This window comes from Hyperoodon ampullatus, assembly GCF_949752795.1.
Source record: "Hyperoodon ampullatus genome assembly, chromosome: 19".
NCBI lineage: Eukaryota > Metazoa > Chordata > Mammalia > Artiodactyla > Ziphiidae > Hyperoodon > Hyperoodon ampullatus.
The window spans coordinates 23,865,477-23,884,862 of record NC_136932.1 but is presented as its reverse complement, the minus strand read 5'-3'; the positions used below and the strand labels follow the sequence as shown (position 1 = coordinate 23,884,862).

The 19,386-nt window shown below is 34.9% G+C and overlaps 1 protein-coding gene across 1 annotated transcript in view; it reads right to left on the bottom strand.

Annotated features, from left to right (window-relative positions):
- ABCA6 (ATP binding cassette subfamily A member 6) overlaps positions 1 to 15,854 on the bottom strand; it is a gene marked incomplete at both ends in the record, with an annotated part of 57,839 nt that extends 41,985 nt beyond the window's left edge. The window contains 9 exons of the mRNA XM_079726400.1: positions 1,269 to 1,437; positions 2,795 to 2,942; positions 5,992 to 6,177; positions 6,954 to 7,095; positions 10,954 to 11,180; positions 11,568 to 11,671; positions 12,863 to 13,024; positions 14,047 to 14,251; positions 15,759 to 15,854. Of these exons, the coding sequence (XP_079582526.1) occupies positions 1,269 to 1,437; positions 2,795 to 2,942; positions 5,992 to 6,177; positions 6,954 to 7,095; positions 10,954 to 11,180; positions 11,568 to 11,671; positions 12,863 to 13,024; positions 14,047 to 14,251; positions 15,759 to 15,854 (1,439 nt within the window). The remainder of the gene's footprint in view (positions 1 to 1,268; positions 1,438 to 2,794; positions 2,943 to 5,991; positions 6,178 to 6,953; positions 7,096 to 10,953; positions 11,181 to 11,567; positions 11,672 to 12,862; positions 13,025 to 14,046; positions 14,252 to 15,758) is intronic.
- Positions 15,855 to 19,386: the final 3,532 nt, after the last annotated feature.

The window sequence follows — 19,386 nt, the reverse complement described above, 5'->3', positions numbered from 1 at the left end:
CACTTTTCTCTCCTTCACAAAAGTCGAAGAACAAGCATTTTTTGATCTATGTAAACTAACCTTAAGGCTCTCTTAGGAGACTGAATCTGAAAGTTATTATCATTTGAATAGTAATATAATTTTATACTTAGTGTTCTCTACTGGTAGAGAGGGACTGATGACACTGCATCTGGGGAGACTGTCCCTCACTTGGCTTTTCTCTTTCGGATGGATGCTTTCCATCAAGCCTGGATTGGGAGGGGCTGTAGCCCCTCAGAACGCTTAACAAACAATAGGGTCAGGATTAGAAGGACGAAGCTTAGGTACACATAAGTTCAACCATGCACTTAGAAATGCTTCACTTCCCAGCTATAGCTCCCTGGTTTTCATCTTCCTTTGCCTCCAGACATCTCCTCAGTAGCTAGAGCTTGCGAGTATAGACTCTGGAGCCTGACTGGATTCCAAGCTCAGGTCCTCTGTTATGAGTGTGTGACACTGGGCAAGAGTCAGCCTCTCAGCACTTCACTTCTCTCATTCGTGAAATGTGCAAAATAGAAGTGCCTGCCTAGAAGCTTTCTGTGAGAATTAAATGCGTGTCCAGTACATAGTAAGCACTGTGTGAATATTTGCTAACTAAATGCTTAATGTTTAAAACTCTCTCATTCTTTACCTTCAATGCACATTAGGAAAATCTACGGGGCTCTTTAAAATCCAGAGATACTTGGGTTCAAGCCCACTGTCCCTGAATTAGAATCCCTGGAGGTAGGGTCTGAGAGCAGAGATATGTGAAAAGCTCCTCATATAAGTCTGTTACAAACAACCCGATAAAGTAGATGTTACTCTTGTTTCATAAAGGATACAGAGACTCAGAGAAACTAACCATTTCTACAAGATTCCACATCAAATGAGAGGGGAGCGTGGTATTAAGATCTAAGAAATGTTGATTCCAAATTTCTTACTTCTTCCATTAGACCATATAAGCCAGACAAAACTATGAAGGAAGGGATTCAGAGAAAGAAAAGAGCAGCAATAAAACAGAGGTGGGGGACAAGAGACAGAAACAGGGAGGAGACAAGATGGAGGGTGATGCGGTAATAGGGAACTATGTTCAATATCCTGGGATAAACCAAAATGGAAAGGAACGTGAAAAAGAAGGTATGTATATGTAGAAGTGAATCACTTTGCTGTACAGCAGAAATGAACACAACATTGTAAATTAACTAGATTTCAATAAAATTTTTGAAAAATTCATTCACCTTGCACCCGTATATTAGTATATGTGTGATTACCTGATGGCTTCTTTTCCTTGAAATTCTGGAGCTACTCGTTCAAAATAATCATCAGAGGGGAACTCAGGATCTACTTCTTTTTCAATGACCTTACTATCAGTCCTTTGGTGTTGGAAACAAGATGATGACTTCAGGAAAAATAATGGAGAGTAACGGTGCTCATTTCCATCTAATTAATCAAGAGGCAATAAAATGTTTGCTCAGTAACATGAAAACAATGAGCAAGGAAGCCTTATTCAGAACAGTATAGAATGTCTTGGATGTTTAAGCATCATAAAGAAATTCTTTACTTTCTAACTTCCTATTATTGATAAGAAAGCTTGAGAGTGAAGAAAATGATGAAAATTAAAATTATTACAAAAGTTAAACAATATAATAGAACTTTTGATGAAGTATAAATCAAAGGTTTGAATGAAATGTGTTCTAAAAGGTGTTTAGAATAATGATTAAATTAAACATTGGCCGGGAAAAGCCTTAATATGGCACATAAAAATAATTTTAAATATGTTTGTGAACTTAAGAAATCACTTGACCCAACAATATGATTGAACATAATACTGAAATCTATATGGTATATGAATAAAAAGTACATGGAGAAATTAATTTGTTCAGGATGAATATATGGTCATGCTCTAGATTTTAAAAAATGAAATAGTATTTATTATTAAGGCTCTTCAGATATTAACCAGAAGTGATAAAAAAACAGAAATACATACAAATAAATACATAGGAATGTATACGACAAACTTAAATATAGTCAAAGTGGAAGGAACATAAAAAATATGATATATAAATAAGATTTTGCAAGGAAAAAGCATTCTAATTCTAGTATGTGTGCAGGAATTCTAGGCTTATGTGAAATTTTTAGTTGTTTTCAAGATAAAGAAAATCTAACTGGGTAATATACTTCTGTAAATATGAGCAATATATGGAAAGTTTAAAGAATAATGATGAAATCATCCTCTGTAATTTTCATTTGTTATCTCCTTAAATGATGCACAAATGGCCCTCCCATAAACAGAGGGGAGTGAGGAAAACACTGATTATTTCCCACCTTAGGTCCTGTCCAGCTGCGCTTAGTTTACAATCTACCCTTCTTCTTGTAAGAGGAAAAAATACTTACTAGGAAGCAATTTCACTGTACAATGGCCCTATGCTAACCAAAATCATCTTAGGAACTAAGTTATTTCCACTCGTCCTGATACAAATCCTAAATATCATTCTTTGAAAACACTCTCAGGGATCCTTGAAAAGAGTAACATTATTTAACACTACATAATTATAATATGCATTAAAATTATCACTACCGTATACCACTATATTACATTCAGAAGAATAATTATTTTTATATAACAGTTCCTTCAGACCATTAAAACTAAGAAGTAGAAAGAAAGAACTCATTCAGCCTGTGATGGGAAATACTTGTCATTCTTCATTTCTTAAAATATATTTATATAACCTTAACAAAAACATCTTCAATGTGCTCAGTATCTGAGGATGTCAGAGAAAAACCCATTATTACTTACAGGGTAAGATTTTGTCAAAGTATAATGCCAACACCAAGTACAAAACAGCATCAAAAGCCAATATGGAAAAAGTTGCTATCATTATATATGAGTCCCCTGAAGTGTCAGGAAAAACTACACCATTCATATTATAATCCAGGTGGATAATCTAAGATTCAAACAAAATAATAATAAATATTTAAATTAAGTAAAAATAATTCAATGTAGCAGCAAGAATTATCATTTTATTAAGTAGCTTTTTCAAGAAGCCCTCATAACGAAGCTATTAGTGAAACTATTTCTATTTTACAGTAATCAAAGGAATATTAGAAGGAAATACCGATTTTTAAAAATACAGTGTTTTAGTAACAGGAACTTTATTTATAATACCTTTGTTTTATTCATAAAGTCATCACAGTATTGCAAACTATCTACCCCATGCAACAAAGAAATATAAATTTTAAAAAGAATATGAAGAATTCTTTGAAGTTTATTAGGATGATGATAAGAGAACTATCTCTTTTTCTAGTTATTACTATAAATAAAGATTTGTATTTATAATTTTGCCATGTAATAATAGCTACCATGTTCTAGGCACTGTTCTAAGTGCTTTTTATATTATCCCATTTAACCTTCATTATAATCGTATAAGATAGGACTTATTATTTCTCATCTGCATTTTACATATGATGAAACTGAGGCACAGAGAAGTTGGTTAGCTTAGTCAGATGAGGTCAAAATTACATAGTGAAGGCTTCCCTGGTGGCACAGTGGTTGAGGGTCCCCGCGGAGCAGCCCGTGAACCGTGGCTGCTGGGCCTGCGCATCCGGAGCCTGTGCTCCACAACGGGAGAGGCCGCAGCAGTGAGAGGCCCACGTACCGCAAAAAAAAAAAAAAACAAAAACCACATAGTGAAGAGTGATAAAGCTGGACTCAGAATACAGGAAGTCCAGCTCCCAAGCCCAGTTCCTCACCCTAGATACTCTACAACTTCTCAGTTTATGTTAAGACTGTTAACATTTCATGACAAAGTTGAGTTTATTCTAGGAATGCAAGGCTGGATCAACATTTGAAGATCAATCAATGTAATTCAAAATAAAACAGACTGAAGCAGAAATAATGTAATTAATAACTGCAGAAAAAGCAACTGATAAAATTCAGTGTCCAATTATAATAAAGTCTCTTTACAAACTAAGACAATAAAAGGTCTTCTTTAATCTGGTGAATTCAATGTAGGAAGACCAACACCAAAAACCATGCTTAATTGTGAAAGTTGAAATCTTTTTTCCCCCTGCATTTCTATTCAATGTTGTATATACTAAAGGTGCAGTAAGGCAAGAAAAATAAATAAACGTCATAAGGACAAAATAAACCATCATTATTTGTAGACATCATGATTATACATAAGGAAATCCCAAGATAAAACCCAGAAAAATACTAGATTTAACAAAAGAACTACCTTATAAAGCAGAAACTAACACACCATTGTAAAGCAATTATACTCCAATAAAGATGTTTAAAAAAAAAGAATATAGCAATGATAGTGGACACAACGCCAATGTACAGAAATCAATTGCGTATCTCTACATTAGCAACAAACATTTAAAAGTAAGAATTTAAACACAGACGCTATCTCTAATGGCATCAGAAGTATCAAAAAACAACCTTTGGAATAAATCAAACAAAAATGTGCAAGAATCTATAGAGAAAACTGAAACAGTTACTAAGGAGAAATGAATGTGAAGATAAAATGTGTTCATGACCAAAAACAAGTGTCAGTTTCCTCAAAGTGATTGAAAAATTCAACTGCACCAAAATCTCAACAGCTTTGAGCATATCTACTGTGTGTATGTGTATGTATATATATATATATATATATATAAAACTTAAGTTAATTCTAAAATTTTCATCATTTCTAAGAACCTAGTATAGAAGACACGCTATTGAAAAAGAAAATAAGATTTTCTTTTAAAAAGAAAAGAAAGTAAAATTGTTACCACCAGATATCAAGACATATTATAAAGCAAAACAATTGAGACAATGTGGTATCAGTGCAAGGATAGATGGATGGGTCAGGACATGATTGGTTCAGTTGTGACAAAGGAAATACTGCAGTTCATGCGACTTCATCAATAATCAGGAAAATGCAAATTAACACCACAATGATATATCATTACTTATCTGCCAGAATGGCTAAAATTTGAAAGACTAACAATATCAAATGTTGGTGAAGATTTGGAGCAAATGAAACTCTGAAACACTGTTGGTGCAAAAGTAAAGAACTGCAATCACTTTGGAAAAATATTTGATAGTAACTATGAAGATTAAGAGATTCATACTCTAGCGCTAGATATACATACGCTGTTCAACTCCCAAACATATACCAAACAGAATTGAATACCCATATTTACTAGGAAATATGTGTAAGAATTTATTGGTAAGTTACTAATAACAGTCAGAAGCTGGAAAATATTTTTGTCCATCAAAAGAAAATAGTATATTCACACAATACTATAAAAACCATACTACAGCTACACTCAAATTGTATATGACATGTAAAAACATAATGTTGAGTGAAAAAAGCCAGATCTTCAAAAATCACTTTGTACAATATCACCTATATAAAGTTAAAAATAGGCAAAACTAAAAAATTGCATTTAGGAACACATACTTAGATGATAATGAAAAGCAAGGTGGTGATTATCATAAACCTTTTACCATTTAGGAGGAAGGAGTGTTTAGAAATGCTTCTGGGGTTTTGTCCACATTCTATTTCTTGATCTAGTTCATGTGTACTTTGATTCACTTAAATTATTTATTAAACTGTAAATTTATGTCTTGAAAGCTTTGCATATTTGAGGTTTCAAAAAGAGGTTTATACAACAATTCTTAACAAACTAGCAGAATGCTTTCATTATGTGATAAGAGAAGAAAGGTAAATATTTGCATATAGGAAAAAACACTAGAAGAAAGTACTTCAAAGTGAAAATATGTCTGAGAAAGGAAAATCTGGAAGAATTATCTGGAAAAACTTTTTCTTCAAGTTTCCTTGTGAGATGACAATTTTTCTGCAATGTAATAATAACATTTTCAAATTTAGCTTTAGAGTAGAATTGTTTAGAATAAAAGTTCTTAATCTGAAAGTGTTGATTATGAAGATCATGAAGGGTCTAGTTCTTTTGAAAATTCAATAATAAACCAATTAACAATGATCTCACCTGGTTAATTCCAGCAGTGAAGGCAAGGGGGCTACAAATACTGAAAATCCATTCCAAAGGTGACGGAAGTTGTCTATAAAATGCAGTGAATCCCACACCCCCCCAAAAGAGAGTGAGGACAAACACAACCAAACTGGTGAGGATAGTTTTCTTTAACAGCACAGTCATCAGGAATGCCAAAGCTATCTGAAAGAGAGAGAAGACATTACATAGACTGACAGTCATTGGTAGCACCTTAAAATAAGGATCTTCATACCATAACATAAATATTTATCACGGAGACAGTGATGAACAATATTAAGGTATAATTATGCTCAGTCCTTCTCTCAACCTCTTTGTAAAGAGAATCCTTATTTGCCCTACTCAAATGCTGGGTTTTTGTTGCCAAGGAAAGAGTGAGGAAAGCTGCAGGAAGAGCTGAGGAAACGTTAGAAATACAGACTTGGAAAGATGGACAGAAACTAAATTAATATATTAACAAAGAGCGTCTACGTACGCTCTGCAGAAAACACCCTGGAGGGTGGGAGAAATTAGAGGCTCTTATCCAGAGAAGGAAGAGGGGGTTACATGGGAAGTCAGAGCAGGGTGAAGAGGGCAAAGAGGTGTGAAAAACTACCACATTATGGGGAACCACTGGGAAAAAAGATGGGTCCAGCTGTTAAGAGCATCTTTATTAATCATCTAGAAAAGTCCTAGATAGTTTTATAGTCAAAATAATTTTTAGATGCATAATTTCATTAATTCAGACCTTGATGCAAAAAATAGGTCCAGTTTTATTTAGGTTATATCATTTTCTCATACTCGTAAAGACTTTCTCAAGCAAACACACACACACACACACACACACACACACACACACACACATGAAAGAAGCTGCTATAGTTGCCTTCTGAGACCTTAATTTTTGCTACATATAACTAAGACCTAAAGCAGAGAAAATGGTAATAAATGTATGAACTTACCAAAGATAAGCCATATAAGAAAAAGAGGGTAAATATAACCATGAAGCCCGTCAGGACTATAATTTGGGTAGATATTATGATAATTGTAATGATTATAGAAGTAATGAAGATGAAACCAGCATAGATTAAACCCCAGGAGAGCCTAAATAAAGACAAATATTATTTCAGTTGTTTTAACTTTATCATGAAATATTTAAAACATACCAAAATATCTAAAGAATAATACAATGATTACCATTGTAACTGCCACCTAGATTAATAACTAAAATATGACTAATATTACAATGGCTGTGCTGGTGCCATGGCTAGGTATCAGCTCTGTATTCAAGTATTATATAAATAATATGAACATGCATAAACAGTATCATCTTGTCTGTATTCTCTTGCAACTTGCCCTTATCCACAGCACGTACAATATTATACACTGCAGTATAACATTTCATTGTATAAATATATCTCAATGTTCTCCTGCCCATGGACATTTAGGTTGTTTCCAATTTTTATTTCTAATGCAATGTTGCTAAAAATATTCTTGTATTTGCCTTTTTGGGGAAAGTGCACAAAAAAATTTCTTTAAGGTGAAATTGCTGAAATAAAGGAGATTAGCATTTTTGTACCTTCAGCTTTATTATATATTACCAGAGTGTTCTAATTATAAAATTGGAAGGAAACTTAACAGCTTCTGATCAATCAAGTAACCATGGATGTACTGGGGGCAGATGATAACTTGACCATTCTTGACGATCTCAGCCAGCAGCACCTCCAACCTCCCTAGCGGCAGAAAATTGAAATTTCATAACTGTACTAAGCTCATTCCAGTCTTGCTATTCCCATTCATGACTGCTTTATTTAAACCAATATAGCTTATGGCACACCCTTAAGGGTTCACACTGTTTTGCTTTAAATGTGCTAGTGTTCACATTTTTATGAAGTGGTTATTAGAAATAGCAGTGAATCTAAGAGGCCTACAGGGTGTTTTAGTCCAAGCTTCTCATTTTACAGATGAGTAAACTGCAGTTCATATTCCTAGTTAATGGGCATACTCAAGGTCAACAACGTAAATCAAAAACAACGCTAAGATAGCAGCTGTAGGCTTTCGTTCAGCCCAGAGCTCTTTCTTCTACATAAAATTGCCTAATAATAATTCAACTGCTGGAAAAAACAGCAAAAGTATTAAACCAGGAACTTGCATTAATATGTTCCAATAGAACATGTTTAATTATTGCTTATTTGAATTCTTTTTAAAATTTCATGTCATTACAATGATTCAGACTGTGTTAGAACATCAGCGTTCTTGGAAAAGCACGCCACAGTCTGCAGAATTCACTTCCTGAGTAAAGAAGGGAACTGCCATAAGTAGGAATTGAAAAACCATAGGGTAAGGGAACTACTAATGAAGGAAGTTAAAACATTACCTAGAAAAAGGAACTTATTGCAGGGAGTTGAGGGGATGTTAATAAATCTATGAAAATCTTCAGGATAAAACAATTTCAGACATCACATTTATCGGATAAATATTGACTACATTTCACATTTATGGCATTAGTAAAAAACAAAACAAAACAAAACCGGGGGTGGTGTGCTGTAAAACTTATTTCCAGTAGACACTCTGTACTTAATAAAAACGTTTCAGAATTTTTTTCCTTCTTAGTTTTAAGGAATATATTCATTTTGCTAAATTTTAGGTTACATGCATATTAAGAAGCATTTATCCTGAGAATGAATCCACATCTAAATAACCAGTACTTTCTGATTTTAATCTAGAGTTGGCTTGTGCTTACCTGTTCTAAGGTGGCTGCAGGGATGCTGCCCCCAGGACAAGTCCTGGGCTGAAAGATGGTCATTTTCCCACAGTTCCTCTCTCTCTTTCCCTCCTAACAAACTCCATCCATTCCTTTGTATTTCCCAAGCTTCCACCGCAAAAACACTCCTCTCCTCTCTTTTTTTATTTCAAGACCCAGTTTCCTCTTTTCCTATTTCACAGTTCAGTTATATTAGAATTAAAACTCTCTCTGTTAATAAAATATACTTCATAGAAAATTTTAAATTTCCTAGACCTTAATTTTATTTCAGGGAACATGTATCTTGCAAGGGATTGTTCAATAAATAGTCCCTCATCCATTCCAGATAGTACCACATCCATAAAGAGTATTTTCTTGATATGGGGAGTATACAAGAAATATCTCCCAGGATTCAACATTGGAAAAATGTTAGGTTTCTTTTAGGGTAAAGCAAACAGATTATTTTTCTTTTTTTCTTTGCCTAGCCAGTATGAATTTTGTGACTGATGGTATTGCAGAATTCTCTGCCTTGGCCTCTTAGAAGCTTAGAACTTGTATGATTTGCATATTTATCTGTTAATATTACCTATTTATTATTTTGCTAAATCTTTGTTTCTACTCATCAATTATTTATTTTTATTATAATACAAATACATGCATAGATACATACATACATGATAAATATGTTGAAATATATATTTTAAAATCACTTTAAATCGTTTGTAAAATGGAGCAAGATATGATATAAATATATCAATATATGAAGCAAATGCTCTTATTAAGTGCTTCTTATATGCCAGCCTATGTACTGGGCACCTTTATAGGTTATCTCAACTCCAACATATGGTATTTAGTTGCTCCAAAAAATATACCCCAAGTTACCCAATCTCGGAACAGAAGTTAGTCATTATAGGATCATACTTTCTTCAACAAGAGGAAGTGTAGAGAAATCAAGTGATAACTATGGGTAGACCAAGCAGGAGAGTTGACATTAGGGCACCTGGGCACATGAAAATATGCTCCATTACACTAATTATTAGAGAAATGCAAATGAAAATTACAATGCGGTATCACCTCACACCAGTCAGAATGGCCATCACCAAACAATCTACAAACAATAAATGCTGGAGAAGGTGTGGAGAAAAGGGAACCCTCTTGCACTGTTGGTGGGAATGTAAATTGATACAGCCACTATGGAGAACAGTATGGAGGTTCCTTAAAAAACTAAAAATAGAGTTGCCATATGATCCTGCAATCCCACTCCTGGGCATATATCCAGAGAAAATCATAATTCAAAATGATACATGCACCCCAATGTTCACAGCAGCACTAGTTACAATAGCCAGGTCATGGAAGCAACCTAAATGTCCATTGACAGAGGAGTGGATAAAGAAGATGTGGTACATATGTACAATGGAATATTACTCAGCCATAAAAAGAATGAAATAATGCCATTTGCAGCAACATGGATGGGCCTAGAGATTGTCATACTGAGTGAAGTAAGTCAGACAGAGAAAGACAAATATCATATGATATCACTTACATGTGGAATCTAGAAAAATTGTACAAATGAACTTATTTACAAAACAGAAATAAAGTCACAGACGTAGAAAACAAACTTATGGTTACCAGAGGGAAAAGCAGGGGGGGTGGGGGAGGATAACCTGTGAGACTGGGATTGACATATCCACACTACTATATATAAAATAGGTAACTAATAAGGACCTACTGTAGAGCACAGGGAACTCTACTCAGTACTCTGTAATGACCTATATAGGAAAAGAATCTAAAAAAGAGTGGATACGTGTATCTGTATAACTGATTCACTTTGCTGCACACCTGAAACTAACACAGCACTGTAAATCAACTACACTCCAATAAAAATTTTTTAAAAAATTAGGGCTCCTGGGTTTGAGTCCCTGCACACACCATCCATTTGACAATGGGCAGCTCTTTTTCATTCTCTGTGATCTTACTGGTACCTCTATCATAGCATTGGCTTAACATGCTTATGGCACAGAAAAAGTGCCCGGCAAATTATAATCGCGATCTTGCAAAGCAAAACTTAACAAAGACTAAACTGAAAAGTCGGAACAACGCCAACAGCAAAGTAGGCAATGTATCGGGTTGAAATCATGGTGTTCTGAAACAGTAACACATTTTCACTGCTTCCGAACTTCTCTGTTTACTCATTTGCACTACTGGAGTCAGTCACTCACCAGAATGCTGAATCTTGCAGACCCATCATTTTCATCAAATCCTTATACTTTTTTCTCTCTTTTGTAACATTGAGTGATAAAAAATATATAAATGGGGAAAAGTAAAGCAAGCAGTAAAAAATAAACATCTCATTTTGAAGGTTCTCTTTAAAAATAAAGGGTAATGTCTTCATATTTATAGCAGTAACTGACATCAACTCCTCCATCACATAGTGATTTGTCGTGATCTAAAGAAGGGTTCAAATGAACAAAATCGTTACTTAAAGTATAGGAACTGGTGAAATCTGAATAAGCTATGGGGATTGTACCAATGTACATTTCCTGGTTTTAATACTGTTCTGTGGTTATGCAAGATGTTACTTTCCGGAGAAACTAGATGAACGGCACATGGGCCTCCCTGTACATTGTTGTTGAAATTTCCTGCCATTCTATAACTACTTGAAAATTTAAGGTTAAAATAGAAAGTAATGTGCTCCTTTGCCTAAAATTCAATTTCGCCATTTGGATGCCTGCTTCATTATATAAACCCATGAAAACGTGAGTAGACACCATCTTTGATCAAAACCTTGATGCCTCTGGAATAACTTAACATTAGTTATTAGAACTCTTCTTACTTGTATAATAGCAGCATTGATGGCAGTTTGTAAAGTCACGAATCCTCTACTCCAGTATTTAGCCAATGAACAGGAAAACTCATGATCTGTGCCCCGACAATGAGCTATAAGCACAAAGAAAAAAGCAGGACCAACATTATGCGATGAAGGCAATTGGAAAATAAGAAACAAGAATCCAAGAAAGAACGATCTAGAGGAGACTTCACCACATAGATAAAAGGAGCAAATGAAGTCTCTAATATGGCAATTTGATTCATGGAAAACATGGTATGCACAGAAAGTCTTAGAAAATGAAAAGAAGATGAAAGCAAACGCTCTGCTTGAACCATCCTGGACTCCTTGCTGCGCCTCAAAACGCCAAACGCACAGCAGTACTAGAACTTCTTTTGTGTTCAACTGCTCTCCCTCCAGACAGATCCATCGCTCACTCCTTCCCTCCATCCTGATCTCTTTTCAAAAGCTAACTCATCACAGAGGTCTTTCCTGGCCACCACAATTTTTAAAAATCTCCATTCGGGTCTAAGCCACCATCAGCCCACTAGTATGTTTCACCGTATTCTCTGCAATCCGTTCTCTGGGCTAAATCCAGAGCACTCCCTTAGGCTTGGAAATCTAATCATATCTCTGCCCTGATTAAAGTACCTCGATGGCTCTCCATTGCCTTAGGTTTTCAAGACGGCACAGGGTCTAGCCCTCGAGTAACTTCGGCCTCCTTCTCTCATCCCATTCCTTTTTGTGTGTTCTGTCCAGCTATGCAGGACTGCTGCTCTCCCATACCAACTAACAGGTGCTCTCTCCCACCCCTGGGCCCCCGCAGCCTCCTCTTCTATCTGGAATGCAATGTCCTCCACACCCCACACATGCCATTTCCTCTGGTGTTCCTGTAACCATCATTTCTCCAGGCAGAACTTCTCTAGTCGCACAGCTTCTTAGGAACCCCTGGTCTAAGTCCCCCAAGCACCTTTCCTTGCACTGGTCATTAATTGTTCACTGGCTGCCTTTCCTGCTAACCTGGACTCTCACCTGAGTCTGGGACCTATCAGTTTTGGTCATCTCTGAATCTTTTCCAACATGCACTTGTGAATTCACTATGTATCTGTTGGATGACTCAATGGTTTTTTGAGAGCCTTCCTAGAGGGGGAAGATATGATTGACTTTGGAATAAGCTCAGCAATAAAATGTGTTTTGTGTATTTTCTCTTGTGCCATCAAAAGTATCTTTGTTGCCCATCCCATCCTACTCCATGTGTTAAAAACATGAAAAATGCCATAGTGATATTTTATATGGAAAGTCACCTGTGAAAAGATCTTCTTTCAAAATTGGAATATAATATCCCTGATAAAATTTTAACTTATAAGAAAAAGTGTCATTAAAGATGACTCCCACAGTGTATGGGAAATTGTCTAGAAGTATTTTATCCATATATTTTTGATCTGGTGCACCAATGACTCTTCTTCCTGTGAATTGCATGGTGAAAAATAGACACAGAGGATTGTTAGAGTTTCACCAAAATAGACTGTGATATCAAACTTTGTCATCACATATTTTCCATTGGAATTAACTAAAATCATTTTCCCTTTAAATTAAACTTATCCCGAAAGGCAAAAAGGGAAATTTTTTGTTTTAGATTCTAGAATCAGGAGACATGCATGAGAATTAAATGTTTTCTTTTAATAATGACAGGTATTAGAGCAAGTTTTAGGTATATAAAACTATTTGCCAAGGTAGTATGCATAAGGGAATTGGGATACAGAAATAGAGGTAACCGTAGCAGTTATTATGTGGTCAGAGGACTCCAGATTTTAGATTTACTAAAACAAAGGCACTTCATATGGTCTTTGCCTTATACAGGAACCAAGACCACAAAGTGACTCTATTTGTAACAGCCAGCAATTTTACCTGTTAGAAATCGAGGATTAAAGAGTAGCTAACCAGACTGCACCCAACTTGCCCATGAGTGAAATGCACATTCTGCTTATATCAGTTACTTAGAAACCTCATTTAGAATGAAGACCTTTAAAGATGCTTACAAATTATACCATATGCAGACAGAATATCTTTAGATTATCCATCCTTAATTTTCATAGTTCTGAAATTAGTGTAGAATAACCATGACCTAATTTCTTTTATTTGTTTTTTCCTCAATTATAAATCTTAATCATTATATTTCCATGTGAAAACACCCACACTCCCCAATAGCCTATTCCTCCTAGGTATTATTCTGAAAATCTGAAATTACAAATCTATTGTTTTATTTAAATTCCAGTAGAAATGTAGGCCTACCTGAAGTATACCCTCATCAAGCTGAAAGGGTTTAAAAGGCTAATTGCTATGAGAGAAAGAAAAAACTGACCAAATTTATGTGCTATATTGATGCCTAGATCATTAGCATAATGGATAACTGTGATTACAAATTAAAAAGGTACACACTTTTTCAAAAAGATCTAAATAAAATCAGTAATACTTTTTGGCCACCTACCTTTCAAAAAGGGAGCACGTGCCGTCTTATTCATTATCTGCTGGGTTATGTTGGAGATCGGTGTGTACACAACATCCATAGAAGAGCTATTAAATTTATCTACTCTTCCCAGATCCTGAGGAGGCATTTCAGGAAAATGCACATTTTCTTTTAAATATGAAAATATGCCCATATAAAGTCCTAAAAGTATTGGGAACCCCCATTCCTATATATAAAAAAAAGAGAACACATTTAGATTGTATTCCCTAAGGAGCTCAGTCAACACCAGAGGACAATTGAAGACAAATTCCAATTTCACCATATAGTTGGCTTCTCTTTGCTCTCACTCTTAAGAGAAAAGGGAACCCAATGAAAGATCTATATTGAGATAGTTGTCACATATATCATTCTCCAGTACTAGAACAAAACTTTTGCATTAAGTCATGAACTACTGCAGAAGCCAGCCTAGAGCCTAACAGGATAACTAACAGGACTGCAATCCTTATATGCATGGGCAGGTGATTCTAGGGTCTGTAAGACACAGAGTATCCCAGATAGAGCTCATGATGGCAAAGAGAAACATTTTTGTCAACTGTCATATCCTTGTATTGGAAGTCAAAGAGAATGAGAAGGGACAAAGTGGAAGAGACTGTCTAGTGGTCCATCAGTATTAGTCACCTCCCCCTGCTTGGTGCAACGCTGGGCCACATCCCTAGCCTCCGGCAATGAAGTGGGACCAAATGCTTGAGTTCTCGCCAGTGGAATGTGGGCAGAGATGATCTGCACTGTTTCCAGGCCTGGCTAATGGAACACTGCACAACCTTCCCTATTCTCTCTGTCTCAGTCCTTCTGCTTCGTGATCTGACTGGCCGCAGAGGATCCAGTGAATGTCTCCAAAGTCTAGGGCGCTGGCAGACTCTCATGATGAAGGAGCCTGGGTCTCTGGGTGACTGTGTGAAGATTCCTCAACCTACCCAACTCGTGTCACTTTCACTGCCACCCTTATTTAGACTGTGAAAAGAGTGAAAAATAAACCTTTGCTGTGTTAAGCATTGAAATTTGGGGATTTAATGCACACTGACAATTAGTGGTGTTACTTGGTCATAATTCTTGGAAATAATCTCTGTGTAGAAAATTCATGGCCTTGAAAATAGGTCCACCCAATTTACAATAAATTCCTCTATTTCTGCTAGACACTATTTTTAATATTTCTTGACTCTAAATTGATTATCCATGACAGCAGCTTTAATAGTTGCTATAACTTACCATACAATTAGATTTTCAGTTATTCTCCTTTTGAAAACAATGAGTAATAGTTGGTCTTTCTAATTCTACATTATTTTTCAGAGACTGCTGTGAGTCTCTCAGTTCAACAAGTATAACTAGAGACAAATTCAAAGTCAATAGATGCAGTCTGCATAGATATAGAGAACAAACTGGTGGTTTCCAGTGGGGAGAGGGAAAGGGGGAGGGACAATATAGGAGTAGGAGAAGAAAAGGGTTATTATAGGATTATATGAAATCATGTGTGGGAAACTTTTTAAAATTGTAAAGCACTACAGAATTTAAAGAGTCTTTCATTCAATAAAAAAATGTACATCCTTACAGCTCCTTAAAAAACATAAAATAAAATAGATGCAGTCTGTTATTTAAAATATAGAATAAGAGAATCATGAGGCAATGAAATAAAAGCATAATGCTAACTTTGGAAAGAGGTAAATGGTCAAACATACCAATAAGCTCTGTCTTTTCATCCTCCATTTCTTAAGAAGATTCTTGCACAGAAGTGCTTGAGTTTGCTGGTACACACTTTTTTGTTTCATTTGCATTTAGTCTGTTCATTAAACAAAGAGAAAGTAAACGTGGTGGAGTATCAACTAGAAAAATAAGTGTAATAAGGAAAACGTTGATCATATTTTGGGGGAAAATATTTCCTACCTTTAAGAACTGCACAAAAAAAAGGATTTAAAATATTATTTCAATAATCATGACTGTAAAATTTGACATCAAGTATGCTCACTGTAAACTATTTGGGAGAAGAGTAATGACAGGGAAGTAGAGTGAACTATTATCACAATTTTACAACAATTACAATTACAATGGAAAAGATACTTTGATTCAGAACCTGTAAGATACTTCCCATTTTTGACATTTTATACCAGAAATTCAACTATATAAACAGAGCAGTTGAATTGTATCTCATCTGAATAATAATAATTTTCTGTTCTTTACATTTGAATAGATATCCCAGAGCTAATCAAATTAACATAAAAATTCTGATTATTTAAACTCATCTAAATAATTAATTATGTTCATTAGAAACAATCCCAAGGAAGTACTTTCTTTTGGTATTTACCTTCCAGGTTGAATTGAACAACTTTTATCAAAAGAGTTAGGCCATCAGATAACAATCCAGACTCAAAGGACTTGAAACTTGATTCTGATACACAGGAAGAATAAAACAATTTATGTCAATTTTCTGAATTCAGAAGTCCCTGAATAACTGAGGGAACAAACTACAAAGTAAGGAAAGAAAGAGAGAAAGAAAGAAAGTGAAAGAAAGAAAGAGAGAGAGAAAGAAAGAGAGAGAAAGAAGGAAAGAAAGAAAGAAAGAAAGAAAGAAAGAAAGAAAGAAAGAAAGAAAGAAAGATAGATCACACAGGAAATTTTGTCCAAATGTTTGCAAATGAACAGAGAAATTTTTTTTCAGTTTTTATAATATCAAAATTAAATTCTTTTAGATTTGCATATCAAAATATTCAGACAATTCTCCCTCAGCTAGTACAGAAGCAAATTTTACTATTTTCCTATATTCTACTGTTGTATCTACACAATAAAAGTTGGTTAGGAAGAAACAGAAACATTTTGTCTTCAGGTCTTCAATACAAAACACGTAAGTATTTGGAAACATCTGAAAAATAGATTGATTTTAGCAGTGTTCACCCGTATGTTTGGCATATAGCACAACAAAACAGAGCTTTACTTACTGTCAGGATAATGAGAAAAAAAAGCACACTGGAAACACTGTCAAAGCACACTTCCTTTTGTCTAAGGCAACAATTAAAATTTCTTTATTGCCACTTCTTCATATATTCTTTAAATGAATGCTTCCTCCCAACAGTTCTTACCCAGGCTGGTTTCTGAGAAGGGGTGTAGCCAGAGCAATCTGCACATGATGAACTTGTTCTGTTTTCTGTCTTTTCTTCTCTAAGCCAATTATTCTGCAGGGAAATGACTGTTCCGGGGTTGGTTAGGAATAAAACAAACACTGTGTTGGTTCACTTGGCCTTTCAACTCCAGGGATAAGGGGGGAAATAGTAAACAAGGAAAATGGAATTAGCTCTTCAGACATGATGAGACTAAGATTGGGTAAAGGGCAATAAATGAGTAACTAACCAAACAAAGTAGTTAAATTTGTATGAGAAATCTTTAGCTGTTTTTTTTTTCCACTACTAATGCCTAAATACAACTGTCATTGACATATCTGACTAACTTAGGCACACCCCAGAATGCACTGAAGCTGAGTTTTTTGTTTTGTTTTGTTTTTTGTTTTTGCCTAAAAAAGTTAAGCAATCCATAGCCTGCCTTGGAGAAACACCTACATTGGACAAGTGAAGAATTACGAACAAATTCCTTTCTCCTGCTCCGTTCATCATGGATGTAGGATTTCATAAGCATCTGAACAAAATAAAAGTAAGCAGATTGCTAAGGACTAAAAAAAAGTAAGAAAAGATTCAGGTCAATTTTTAAACGTGAAGACTAGGAAAAAACTGAAATGTATTTCAATTCGCATTGCACCGTCTATCTCTGTAAAGAGTTACAAACTTCTTGACCTGCCAAAGTAAATCGCAAAACAAGAAATCAAAGTCCTTGAATTGGGAAATCTCAAATATTTGACATGGCTCCCAGTCCACAGATGTTAATAATCATAAAGCTGAGAGATGTTCTGGAGAAAAGAGGTATAATTTTAAAACAAACATTTAAAGTCATGGTAATTTTTTTATAGACATTTCTCTCCTTGGTAATTAGTTCTGTTTTTAAAAATAGTTAACAGTGAAATAGTACATGTCTTTTACATTAAAAAATTGGCAAAAACAAAGTAAAAAGATGTTCTAAATGCCTCTTGGAAGGGGGATGGGGTGGACAGTCATAAAACTGTTAAAATTTTATATCAATAAAAGGTCAATGGCCCAAAGATTCTAAGTTTCTTTTAAATCACCTGAAATATAGTTTTTATAGGTTTTTATTATTATTTTATTTTATTATTTTATTTATTAATTATTTTATTATTATTTTATAGGTTTTTTATTATTAAAAAATATAGGTTTTTATTAATTTTGTTGTTACACTTGTTTTAGACCCTGTAGACTCTATTTTAGGAATCATTTTCACTGTGCCTTTCTTACAATTGCATTAAGATTCACAACTACAATATGAATAATTAGTTAAATATATTTTACTAGTTTCACTTCTTGTCATTGTTTCTTGTGTATTCTTTCTATTCCTCTTTCTTGACTCCTTTACCCTGATTTATTTTTATTTTAGGGGCTATTTTCCTTACTTAAACCCAAGGATTTCCCCAGAAATATGACCGAATATGATAAGGAAATGCCCGCCCTCCAGCTAGAAGCACATTGAAATAGTGAGTAAAATACATCTAACACAGATGTTCAGATGTATAAACCAACTTTAAAAAGGAAGAAGAAAAAATAAAGGAAAAAAAGGAAGAATCAATGGAAGAAACAGAGAGAAATGAAGGCACATTGCCAGAAGCTAAAACTGAAAAGAGAAATTAAAGCCAGAACTATGAGTGCTATGTCAGAAATACAATAGTCCAAAGAGGTATTTCAATACCCGATGACCAGGACTTGGTCCTTGACAGGTTGTAAAGCTGGGCTTCATATCTCTGCATGAATCCAGAAGCTTCACAGAACTGTTCAGTGCTAGAAAGAGAAACTAGAAAAACCTCACCTACTACCCAAAGGAAAAGTAGGGATATGTATTCTTTGCCCAATATCTGGGTTAAAAAAAAACAAGTTTCCTCCATAGAAAATGAGAATCCCGAGTATATGTCACACATGTCAGGTACGGGAAAGAAATCTGAATTTACTGTCCCTGCACAGCAATGTGTCTGAGAACAGTATCATAGCAGTTAGTGTTACATACTCTGGAGCCAAGCTCGGGTTTGAATTCTGGCTCTGCCATAGCTGTGTGACCTTGCATAATCTATTTAACAACAGCCCCTCAGGTTTTTCTCATCCATAAAAATGGAGATAACACTGTGTGTGCGTGTGTGTGTGTATACAGTATGTACGTGTGTGTGTATATATACAGTTAATAATATATATAGTAAATAATATA